Genomic DNA, 11,582 nt, shown 5'->3' with positions numbered 1-11,582 from the left:
TTTGAATAATTGGAATGAGAACTGAAATTCAAAACATGTGAATCCATATCTAATTACAAATAATAATAAAAAGGAATTATCTTCTCTTGAAAGCCATATGATGATGCATTTTCTGTCAAGCAAACCCATTTTGTCATTTTTAACTTTCACCTCTTCAGCTTTTGACTGAGAGACAATTACTCATTATACATATCTAAGGATATGAAGTATGACACAATCATATCATCAGACACATGTTAAGAAGCAGAAGGAGAGTTAAGACTTGAGAACAAACACCAAACGAGATTACTGGACAAAAAATCAAGATCAAAGAGGAAGTAAAATGTCGCTCTTGTTCTACCATGATGATTTAGAAAAGAAAAAAAAAACAATAAATATGTTCAACGGTGAAAAAAGAGTGAAACAAACACAACTTCTACTGAAAAGTGACAACACATCATCTCAGGTTCTTGAGTTTCAAACCGCAGGCCATTCTTTACGGATGTCGAAGCTGTAGTTGATCTCCAAGTAGCACTTATTATCATCATCAAGAAACTGAAACAAGGTTTTGGCAAAGTATCAACACCAAAGAATATCTATCTATAACAGATTTAGTTATATTCTGAATGAATGACACTCTATTTGACCTTAGTTCTTGCAGAATATGATCCACGAGCAAACAAGCCAGAAGGAGTGGTCTCTTCAGGCATCACGTGGTTGTATGGCTCTAGCTGAGGACTAAAGGTTCCAAGCATTTCCTTTGTTCTATCCACTGAGAATCCACATAATAAAAAGAATTAAATCACATTCCAAACAATTAAGAGAATCTAAAAACAAACTCATGTGTGTTGTTGTTTATTACCTTTAACGCCGGTCTTCCACACAGTATTGGTGTACCTAAGACCAGAGACAATGTTGTTGTTAACATGAAATGTGAATTTCAAACAGTACTTGCTCCCTTCTTTCAAAGTAAACCACATTCCCTTTGGATTCCCATTCTCAGGCACCATAAGAACAATATCAGGCCTTCCAGGTGATAAGATCGCCAGGCTAATGATCTTCACTTCAGGGTCAAGAGTCTCTGCACATATAAAAGAGACAAATTCTATAAACTCCATAAAAGAAACAAATGTAGAATCTATAACCAAACTATTCACATAAAACACAGAGACAGCAAACAAACACAATGACCTATCAATCATTTTCCAAGATTATTATAATTACTATTATAAAGTGTGTATTTTTTTTTTCACAAACCTCCAATGTTGGTGACATCAACACTTCCAAGAAGCTGTTCCTTCCACTTCCTCAAGCTCTCATCATCCTATACATTCAGATTCATCAGAAGAATTCTCCAAAAAAATTTAATAAAATACAATGTTGAAAAAAAAGAGAAAAAGTAAAAAGGAAGCAACTTTATCCTTCTCGAGATGCTCCTTGATAGTGTACTGAGGACCCAGATGCAATTTTGAATCTTCGTCTTCCTCTTCTTCCTCTGTAGCGCAGATAGAAGACTCGCTCATCTGCCTCCCCAAGGACTCAACGCCCTCGTCGTCTGTGCCGTCGTGACGGTGAGTTCTGGACGTGCTTTCGTCGTCTCCTCCCATGTCTCTGGAACTCGATACCAAAGACATTAATCAATCAATCAATCCCTCAAAGCCTTTACCTTTTTTGGGGGATCTAGCGTTAGAGAGAATGAGGAGTTGGGGGAGATTCTTTAGGGAGATTGGTTCTGTGTTAACGGGAAGGAAGGAGGAGGAGATGAAGTCATGTGGTGATCCGAGTTACAGGAGAGAGAAAGAGAGATCGTGGAGAGTCACTACCGAGAATTCCGACAAAAGTATGATTGTACTTGTTCCACGCGCAGAGGAAACGAGCCTCGAGCCACGACACGACCAATCTCTCTCTTATGTTTTTTTTTTTTTAAATATTTGTTGTTGTTTGGATACTTGGATTATATTATTCGTCCGAGTTAGTTTGCTTAACCAATGTACTGGTTTATATTAGCCGGTTTCTTCCGGTTTGAAGTTGAAAACTAATGGCACGAGACAAATACAAGTCTCGAGTCATGCAGCACAAACCTATTTGATTCATTCAATTTTTTTTGGACCATGTGAGTTGATAGATGATGTACCCAAATATAGATTGTCACTTTCAATTTTGATGTTCTTACTATTTATGATACGCACATTCGTCTTATATTTAACCTAACAAATTTTGAAACATTTCTAACTATTACTATCTCTAGCTACTACGAATCTGAAACATGCAATAGTTATAGACTATGCCTTTTCAGAGTCATATGCTAGTTGCTTGGATAAGTTGTCACTTAGTCAAGCAATATGTATGCTAGATAAAAGCATTAACATATGGGGCGTGTTCATTTATTCGAGCATGGAACTTTCGACCAAAGGGGTATATAATCAACGTCTATTTAAATCCTGAGTATGAAATTTTCAGAAATGGGAAAAACCATAACATGCACATTCTAGAGTCTAGTGGTACCAGTGACAGTGAGCAAGAAAAATGGCCACTGTGGCCTTTTGGAGATTCACCGGCCTTCCACATGCACTAGCTAGTCAGTCGACGTATCTTTTGTATACATGAACGTGATTGTTGGCAAGCCTTTTTCTGTTGTCGTTGTAAAATGATGGTAGCCTATAACATATACTCCAATATTTTAAAAATCGAAAATGATTTATGTTTATCCAACGGTAATCATTTCCTCATGACCTTTAAAAAAAGTCACGATGTGCAAATTATTTTCGGTCGTTGACATTGTAACTTAATTTGATTCATTTTAATTAAGTTAGCCATCATCCGAAATAATACTATGTAATAATTCCGACATAATGAAGACTTCAATTTCTTCAAAGAAAGTTCTAGATCTTTTGTTCTTATAAAATATGATGTTTAGATCTTAAGATGTATGGAGTTTTTATTTTATTTTCAGACGGCAAGGAATCTTTCCACATGGGTTTAATATTTAGATCGAGAATCACTATAGTTATCTATATTTATATGCACAGAATTTTCTTTTTATTGAATTATATGATTTGCGTGATTAGCGAAAGCTTCTTTTGTATGAGAGTTCTTTAAATTTTGCTTTATCGTCGTGCCTTTATTTTCTTGTTGTGAACTCCATGGATCTAAGTATATGCTAGGAGATTCTTTTCATGGATGGCTTACTGATCCAGCATGCAAATTTTATGATTGTACTGTATTAGATAATATATAGTAAAATTTTATTAAACAAACACAAAAATTAAGACATAATAGAATGGACGACGGTTACAAGTCGTGAAAAATGAGGCTCTGGTGGCTGTGGTGTAACGTTAGTTAAGCTCAATTAACCATTTCTGCAACTAATGTTACATATTTAGTTCTTTCTGTACACATTATCTCATATATTTGTTTCTCACATGCATGTTTATGAATTGCATATTTTGGTTTAACAATTGTATACTCTTTGTTTCATTCAAATATATTGCAGTAAATTTAGTAAAATATCATATAGTAAAGGCCATGCTGTGATGAAAATTGACACAGAATACAAAGGCATAAAACTGAATGGCACATATATCTTCATATATATTTACCAGTAGATTTATGAAACCATATCTACATGAAACCACCAAAAAACATGAAAAAATCAACAAATAATACATTCACCAGAAACGAAGCAATAACTTGGAAGGATGAAAGAAGATGACTCAATAATTTACAACATTATTTAAGACTATAAATGGAATATTATATGACAATAAAAAGGAAGAATTTTCTTTAAAACGTTTCATAAATCAAGTGGTGTATCAAGCCAAGATAATGTTCCAACATGAACAACAGTGTGAAACCAATTAGGCATACCTTGAACAACAAGATCTTTAAACTTACCCAATTTTGGATCATAAGACACAAGAACCCTACTCTTATACTCCAACAAGATCTCTCCATTCTCCAACACACACAAAACCCTAACCACTTTACCATTCTCAGCGTTCTTCCAAATCCACATTGGTCGGTCCGAACTCTGCTTTAGCCCCTTCGGCACGTAAGTCCCAATGCTATACTCTTTGCCCCAAGACTCCTTAACCCCGTAGCTCTTCATAACCCATATATCTAACTTCCCATAGTTTCCATAAACAACGGCACTAAGACACCCTTTAAGGTTCACTAACCTATGGTTGATCCGGTTTAGCCCACCGCAGTCCGGTTTAGGAATCTCTCTAAACTCCTCATCTTCAAGATCAAATGATACAAACTTACGATCAGGCACGTGCCTACGAGGCCTTGTCACAAAATGTAACCTCCCGTTGACCAAAGCCTCCGTGGGACGTTTCATAAACTTGTAAGGAGCTTTCCCTAAGCTTCTCCAAGATAAAGATTGATCTCTTCTTGTTGGTAAGGTTAAGACCTGAACCTCTGATTGCTTGTACTGGATCCGACCACGACCTCGGTAGCTACTACTACTACCTCTGAAGTAAACTATCTTTACAACTTTGTACTCCTTTGTCTTTTGATGGAACCCGAAGCCGAACACGAGTTCTTGATCATGGTACTTGTTGGAACATTCAGGAAGCTCTAAGGAGTTTGTGGTGAAAGGGTTGTAGAGGTAGAGAGAGTCGTTGTAAAGAGAATCAGACAAACAGAGCAAACCGTTACAAGAACCTACCACGTCGAACTCAGGCATGGAAGATGCGAATCTTAAGGTGAATTTCTTGGTCTTGATACGTTTCTCTTCTTCAGACAAGTCCAAGAAGTGGAGGCCGTTGCGTATTGGCGAATCGCAGTGAAGGAGAAGACATGGCTTCTTGTCGGAAGAACAAGAAGAAGAGATAAGACCGTGTTGTGTCGTCAAAATGGATCTCCAAGATCTGCAAACGAACATGAGTTTAGCTAAGGAGGAGATGGGAAGGCGAGAGAATATGTCGGTGAGGATATCTCCGGGAAGGGATTCTAAAAGTCCTCCACGGTCGTCCACGGTGGTGATCTTTCTCTTCTTGAAACTGTTCTCTTGAGCCATGGATGAAGGAGAGAAACAGAAGCAAGATGTTTGATATATTGAGATGAAGAGAGAGAGAGAGAGAAGAAGATTGATGAGGAAACTAAGGAGGGGTTACGTTGAATGGGCATCACATAATAATAATTCTATCGTGGAAAAAGTTTAAAATTTTGTAGACCGTAGGATGAGATTTGGAGTTACGGATTGTCAAAAGAGAATAAAGAAAACGAAGAAGAAAACAAAAGGGAGGAGGGGGAAAGTGTGATGATGATGACAGAGCAACACTTACGTTTTTTTTTTTAAATTAGGTTTACTTTAAAGACTTTAATAATAAGAACAAAAACTGAAGTTGCCAACTCATGCAGAAGTCCTCTCTTTTGCATCTCTCTTTCCTTTTACTTTTTATCATCTAACTTTGTTTTAAAGGTCCAACAGTAAATCGAATTGTTTACTGGTCACACTTTTTTTATTTAATAGATTTGTATTTCAGTTTCTAGTTTAGTGTTTTTTCTTTAAAACGTTGAGATATGAAAATACACAAGTCTTAATTGGAGTTGGAGAGTTTGTGTGTGATGTAGATATCATATTCATGTTGGACTTTTCTCTTTCGGTTAATATAATAAACATTTGGGAAATTACCTCTAATAACTCACATTTTATGACTAATGACTAGATTAACACACAAAAAAGAGAAAGATAGAAAATGCATAATTAAGACTGAAATGCCCCATCGGTTAAAAAATTAGTTCCCAGGTTAAATTAAATTAAGGCAAAATTACTCTTACTTAACCAAAAAAAAGTAAAACCTCTTTGAAAAAAAAATATCCTCACGACACTTTTCTCTTCCATGACTCCAAGAACCCTAAATCCCCAAATTGTGAAATCCTCAATCTCTTGACTCTCTTTAGTTTCCATCATGATTTCTCATCGATTTCTTCATCTCCACACCCTAATCAACCACTAAAACCTTCGATTCACATAGGAAAAGTGAATCCAAAACCCAAGCGACGAAACCTAAACCCCCTTTCGAAAATTCTCAGCTGCGTCGAATCTCAAGGCTTTCATCACTTATTCTCGTTGATTTCGACACTCTTATAAGCTCCTCTCCACATCAATCAGTTTAATTTACCTATTTTGCCATCAAAGGTTAGTCTCTGTCAAACTATTTTTGATACAGAGTATCAAATGAATTCGATTTTGTTTTGATACAGAGTAGATAGAAGTGTTTTTCGTTTGTACATTTGTTGATATCAGTTTGGGTATGTCTGGGTCGTTTGTGTTCTTCAGTCTTGGTCGTTTCTATGTTTTTGGAAAAAAAAAATTCTAATACTTACTACATTTTACAATTTTGCAGACGGATGACTACATCAAAAAGTGGAAAAAAATATCCAGCAAGACTATATCCAGAAGGGAAATGTCCATTGCAAAGTGGAAGCATGAATCATAACTGTCATTTGGCTAATTTACAGATGGTGGAAGAAGTAGTTGGTTTAGATGTGTGGGAATCCATTAAAACATCATCTGTTGGAGTTATTCTGAGGCTGAAAGAGCTGAATTATACCTGGTAAGCCAAGGCGGTTCACCATTTACTTACAAACCAATTGGTGGTTAATAATATCCATGAGATATGGTCTGCTATAGAAGGTCAGCCAATTAGGTTTTCGCTATATGAGTTTGGTGATATTACGAGTTTAAATTGCGAGCCTTTCAACATAAATGACGAGGTGGAGATTGATCATAAGCCATTTTGGGAAGAGCTTGGTGTCTCTCCTTCACATGGTCCTATGCTTTCTGAGTTGCAGTCGTTGTTCACTAAAATTAGGAATTGGTCGTTTGAGAAGAGAAGAATGATTGGTTTACTATGTGTCTTGTCTATTGGAGTACTTGGCATCTCTCCAGGCAGTAGAATTCCTTTGGATCAAGCAAAGAGAGTCCTAGACATAGAAGCATTTGACAGATACCCTTGGGGGCGTGTGGGATTTTCTAGCCTGGTAAATTCAGTGAAAATTGTTTCATATGAAGGAAGGAACAAGTATACACTTCGCGGATGCGTACACGCTCTCCTCATCTGGGTGTATGAGTCGATACCTGGTATTGGGCATGAATATGGGAATCATATTGAGGGTAACCAAGTTCCTCTTCTCTCCTGGTATGGATCTCGTGGTCGTATAAACTGGGATGAGTTTTATAAAAAGGAGAAAAGTCTCCATCTGAAGGTTACGTTTCTTTTCTTCATTATTGTTTTTTTTTAAAGTGATCACTTGAGATATTAAGATACTAACATTTGCATTATTTGATTGGTAGGTACGAGTCAGACATCTCATTGTCAAGCAAGAAGCTGAGATATACCCTCAATGGCCAGAGGACAAGGTTGATGATGATCTTCACAACTTGATCACAGACATTCTACATGGTGAGCTCGATGATACGTATTGGAACTTGAACTCGCGTACTGCACCAGTACCAAACAAAGAGAAAAGGAAATTGGTGAGTGAAGAACAAGAGTGTATGAAAAAAAAAAGCCAAAAGAGAGGACATCCACTGTGAGTATATAAGCCTTTTGTTATACATATATGCTTGATGTTTATTGCTGAGTTTGTTTACTGTCTTGTAGCATGCTTGCGGATCCAGCCTTAACTCAAGTCGAGATGATACATTCCAACTTGGCCTAATGGAAGCAATGAACACATTGACTGCAAAGGTTGGAAGTATGGACACAATCATTGTTGAGAAGGTGTTGACTGCAGTAGACGCATCTGTAGATGAAAAAGTAAATGCAAGGATTGGTGAAGCCGAGCTGGTATTTACACAGAAAATCTCCACTTTACAAGAAGAGATTGCTCAACTTAGAGAGCAAATGCAAGCTACTGTCCCTAAAAATGATGCACATTACAATGTGAACCATGAAGATGAAGTCAACAGCAACGACCCGGTTAGTGATTTGCTTCCTTTAACTAGTATGTCAATTTCATTTTTAATAACTTACTCTTGAAATTTGACTTTCTATTGTTTTTTTATATGCTGAAATTAGTCATGGATGGTCCAAGACAAAGCCTCATCACAAATGGATGCGGCAATACAATGTGTGGTTAGAAAGAAAGCCAAAAAATCCGAGGTCAAGCTAACATCTCCAATTCTACTTGACACTGGTGGTGAGAAGGTTGTTGGAACAACAAAAGTAAAAAAACCAGCTAGAGGATTGAAAAATGTAAAGAAGGAGAAGGTTGAAGTTCCACAACTTAGGGATTCTGGTGGAACATGGTCTGATTCAGAAGACAAGCAAAAATATGGTAATCTAGATGCCACATTAGACCAGTTGGTGGCAGTCTTGGATGGACCTTTGCAAAAACGCAAGACACAGCTGACAAAGACCCAAGTGTATCCATATGTAGGTAACTCAACTGTCAAAAGGATCATAAAAGGTGATGTCTCTAAAGCCTGCTATGATCCCTTAGCTAAAGTTGATGAGACAAAATTTAGGAAGCTACTGGATTATTTGCGAAGTCTTGAGTAAGTTTAATTATTAGCATGCCTTATTTGTTCTTAATAATTTGTTACTGTTATACTAACTTGAGCTTGTTTTTTATTCATTTCAGTGGTGATAATGATGTAGACACTAACTTCTATATGAAGCTAATAACGCCAAGAAATGTGTGGGAAACAGATCGTTTTTGGGTGGCTGTCAGATCGTTTTGGAGCCACTGCCTTAGCCTTTTTCGATTTGCTTGCTACCCCCATCTTTGGCGTACACACTTTCCTCATATTTGTATCTACTTCTGGAATTAATCCGTAGGCTATAAAGTCTTCATCATCTGATGTCGCACCATCTGAATCATCGCAATAGTCAAACCGTTCTCCGTCAGTGTCTGAGTCTTCATCATGATTACAATCATACTGGTTAATCTGTTTCATCGTCTTCATGTTGTCTTTAAAAGTGACCTCTATGCATAGACGAACTTTGTCAGATTGTAGGAGACGGAAGAAACCTTGCAACTGTCGAAAATTCCCAATTTTAACTGGGGGTGTGTCACGAGTTAGCTTCATCAAGCTTTTCCTGCCAAGCATGTAACTCAATTCGATATTAACATGTCTCTTATCTAATTCGTAGTCCTCATAAACCATGTTAATCATATCTTCAAAGCTTGTCTTGTCACTGACTGGAATTACTTTGCTTCCTCTTCTGTTATCAACGTGAAACATCCACTTATCCTTCTCGAATAACCACTGCCCACAAACGGCTATAACCCCCTCCATCAGTTTCTCTTGAGATTAACGTGAAATAGCCACTTGTCCAAAAAATGATCGTGACTTGGAGAAGAAGAAGTTTTACGGCTAAATCTAGGTTTTAATAACTGGTTGAAGGTATGGTCGAAATTTTGGTTTAATTAGAGCAAACCGGAATTTTTTTCTTCTAATTAGTTAACCAATTATGTTGTTAACCGGTTCTGGATGAAAAAGTCTGCCATCCCTTGAAAGTCTGCGGTAACTAGAATAAAGCATGCCGTAAGTATGCCGTAACTAGAAGCATACTTATTCTGAAAGTTTGTCGTTTGTAAACGTAGAAAGTATAAGTCTGCTATAACATGAAAAGAAAATCTGCTAAATTATAAAAAGTCTACGAGATAAATCTGCATGCCAGTACAAAACTTTCGACATATTACAAAACCTGTCGTCATAGGAAAAAAATCTACCACTAAAAGTCTGCCAACGTAAAATAAATCTGCGAGTATAATCAAATCTACCATCATGTGAGGTAGACTTGTTTTTGAAAGTATGTGATGGTATAAGTCTACGATACTAAGTTTTCGGTAAACAATAAATCTGCAACAGTTTATTAAAATTGCCATCAAGTATTGCAGATTTTTTATAGCAGACTTATATTACTGTTTCGTTAAAAAAAAAAAATTGATGACGTGCAATATTTTTTTTTTCTGTAATTTGTTTTTTTGTTAACAAAGAAAATAAGGGTATTGTAGGCATAAAAAATATTTTAGTAATTAAAAAAAGTTATAAGTTACTCTAGTAATAATAACATAATTTGGAGTTATTTTAGTAATCTTACCTAAACATTTTGTGGATTTTATATAAGATAAATAATGGGTGAGATAAGCATTTAGATCAAAATGATTTGTTGATCATAGATATTAAAGTATGTCTATTTGAATAGCTGGGTTTTGGTCATATATAATCAGCGTGTAAAACATATGTTAGACGAAGAGTTTGGATCAAGAGATTTTTTATCCTACATTGAAAGATAGTTTATAATTACAGTTTCATCTCCATAGTGATTTGTAGTTGTCTACGCTTGGATTGTATAATGGCGATCTGTTGATTTGAATTAGAAATGTTCCAAGATCACCTAAAAGTTAATTAGAGCAATAACTTTGGTAATCTTTCAAATGAATATTCCATCAGATAGTTATATACATATTTAATATTCAAATGTGAATACATGATTTTCTTAATAATTTATTGATGAATCTTTTAAAAAACTTGAGAAATTCACACTTGGACTTTTTTATTTGAGAAACTTTTGTGTGGAATAAACTAGAATTTCCAAAAAGAAGTCATTCACTAGAAAAGAAATAGAAAAAGAATATCAAAATGTTTCTCAGGCTTTTAGAAATTCACCACTAAAATGTAATAAAATTTTGTGTTCACACTTCATACATCAAATATTAATATTTGATAAGAAACTCCCTTAATTTCCCTTAACATCCAATAATTATGCCCTTAATACATCAACCAATGGTTACTAAGGCAAGTTCCTAACAAGATGGTGTAGAATCACAATTAGAAAGTGAAATGTGTGTTTAAATAATCTTCCCTCGGTTTCATTATACACCAAGTTTAACACTCAATGAGTTTAACATATTTAAGATAGTTTCATGACTATATATTTTGGTAGTGTTAATTAAATAATTGTTGCTTTTCTATTCAAGGATAGAGAAATAGGAAAGTAAAAAACGAAATGGTGGGTGGGGGCAGTTGTGCCGTGAGTGTTCTTCAAAGGCTATAAAGATTTAACAAGAGGTGCACAAGTTTCCCACCACTTTGGTTTTACCAAACACTTAATATTATTTTGTTGTCTTTAGGCTGTAATTATATGATGTAGCATCGGAGAATTGATATCTGTAGGCCCGAATATGTTTTCCGTTTCAAAATTTACGCAATTCAAGACAAGATGTCTATTCTTAATGTGTTGACTTTGAGAGGAACTTTTAATCTTTTTTACAAGAATCGAATTCGCCATCATCAATTGCGTGATTGACCTAGATTCTTAATGTTACTATTGTTTATGGTGCATCACAGCCTACGGTTCGGTGTATAGAGAATTTACTAAGAGTGGTCCGGCTCATACACGTAAGTGTTAGTGTGTAGAGTATAATGGATAACACAAGATTTGGTAAGTGATACTTTAAGGCTGTAACTGGATCAACAAAATTTGGAATTGGAATATGTGGAATGGGTCATTCCGTTTGATTCCAAAATAAAACCACCAGTTACATGGAACTAAAAAACAATCACATTCCAATAATTCCTATGGGATAAATGGAAACAAAAGGAACGTAGTAGTAAATCATTCAGAAGAAAAAAGTTA

The 11,582-nt window shown here is 35.7% G+C and overlaps 4 protein-coding genes across 4 annotated transcripts; 2 read left to right on the top strand and 2 right to left on the bottom strand.

Moving 5' to 3' along the window:
- Nucleotides 1-250: 250 nt before the first annotated feature.
- LOC103859248 (rho GDP-dissociation inhibitor 1) lies at nucleotides 251-2,162 on the bottom strand. Its single transcript, XM_009136758.3, has 5 exons — nucleotides 1,395-2,162; nucleotides 1,237-1,303; nucleotides 842-1,060; nucleotides 627-751; nucleotides 251-534 (listed from the first exon to the last, which is right to left on the bottom strand). The coding sequence occupies exons 1-5, from the start codon at nucleotides 1,611-1,613 to the stop codon at nucleotides 457-459; spliced, it is 708 nt and encodes a 235-aa protein (XP_009135006.2). The 5' UTR covers nucleotides 1,614-2,162; the 3' UTR covers nucleotides 251-456.
- A 1,380-nt stretch (nucleotides 2,163-3,542) lies between these two features.
- LOC103859247 (F-box protein At3g07870) lies at nucleotides 3,543-5,527 on the bottom strand. Its single transcript, XM_009136757.3, has one exon. The coding sequence runs from the start codon at nucleotides 5,000-5,002 to the stop codon at nucleotides 3,773-3,775; it is 1,230 nt and encodes a 409-aa protein (XP_009135005.1). The 5' UTR covers nucleotides 5,003-5,527; the 3' UTR covers nucleotides 3,543-3,772.
- A 1,029-nt stretch (nucleotides 5,528-6,556) lies between these two features.
- Nucleotides 6,557-10,462, top strand: LOC103860132. The gene is made up of 4 exons (XM_018657333.2): nucleotides 6,557-7,197; nucleotides 7,286-7,524; nucleotides 7,596-7,913; nucleotides 8,013-10,462. The coding sequence occupies exons 1-3, from the start codon at nucleotides 6,766-6,768 to the stop codon at nucleotides 7,651-7,653; spliced, it is 729 nt and encodes a 242-aa protein (XP_018512849.2). The 5' UTR covers nucleotides 6,557-6,765; the 3' UTR covers nucleotides 7,654-7,913; nucleotides 8,013-10,462.
- On the top strand, nucleotides 7,653-8,495 carry LOC117132601. Its single transcript, XM_033287333.1, has 2 exons — nucleotides 7,653-7,913; nucleotides 8,013-8,495. Exons 1-2 carry the CDS (start codon nucleotides 7,653-7,655, stop codon nucleotides 8,493-8,495), a joined length of 744 nt encoding a protein of 247 aa, XP_033143224.1.
- Nucleotides 10,463-11,582: the final 1,120 nt, after the last annotated feature.

Source organism: Brassica rapa, chromosome A03, assembly GCF_000309985.2.
Source record: "Brassica rapa cultivar Chiifu-401-42 chromosome A03, CAAS_Brap_v3.01, whole genome shotgun sequence".
In the NCBI taxonomy this organism is placed as follows: Eukaryota; Viridiplantae; Streptophyta; class Magnoliopsida; order Brassicales; family Brassicaceae; genus Brassica; species Brassica rapa.
This window is presented reverse-complemented; position numbering and strand designations above follow the sequence as displayed.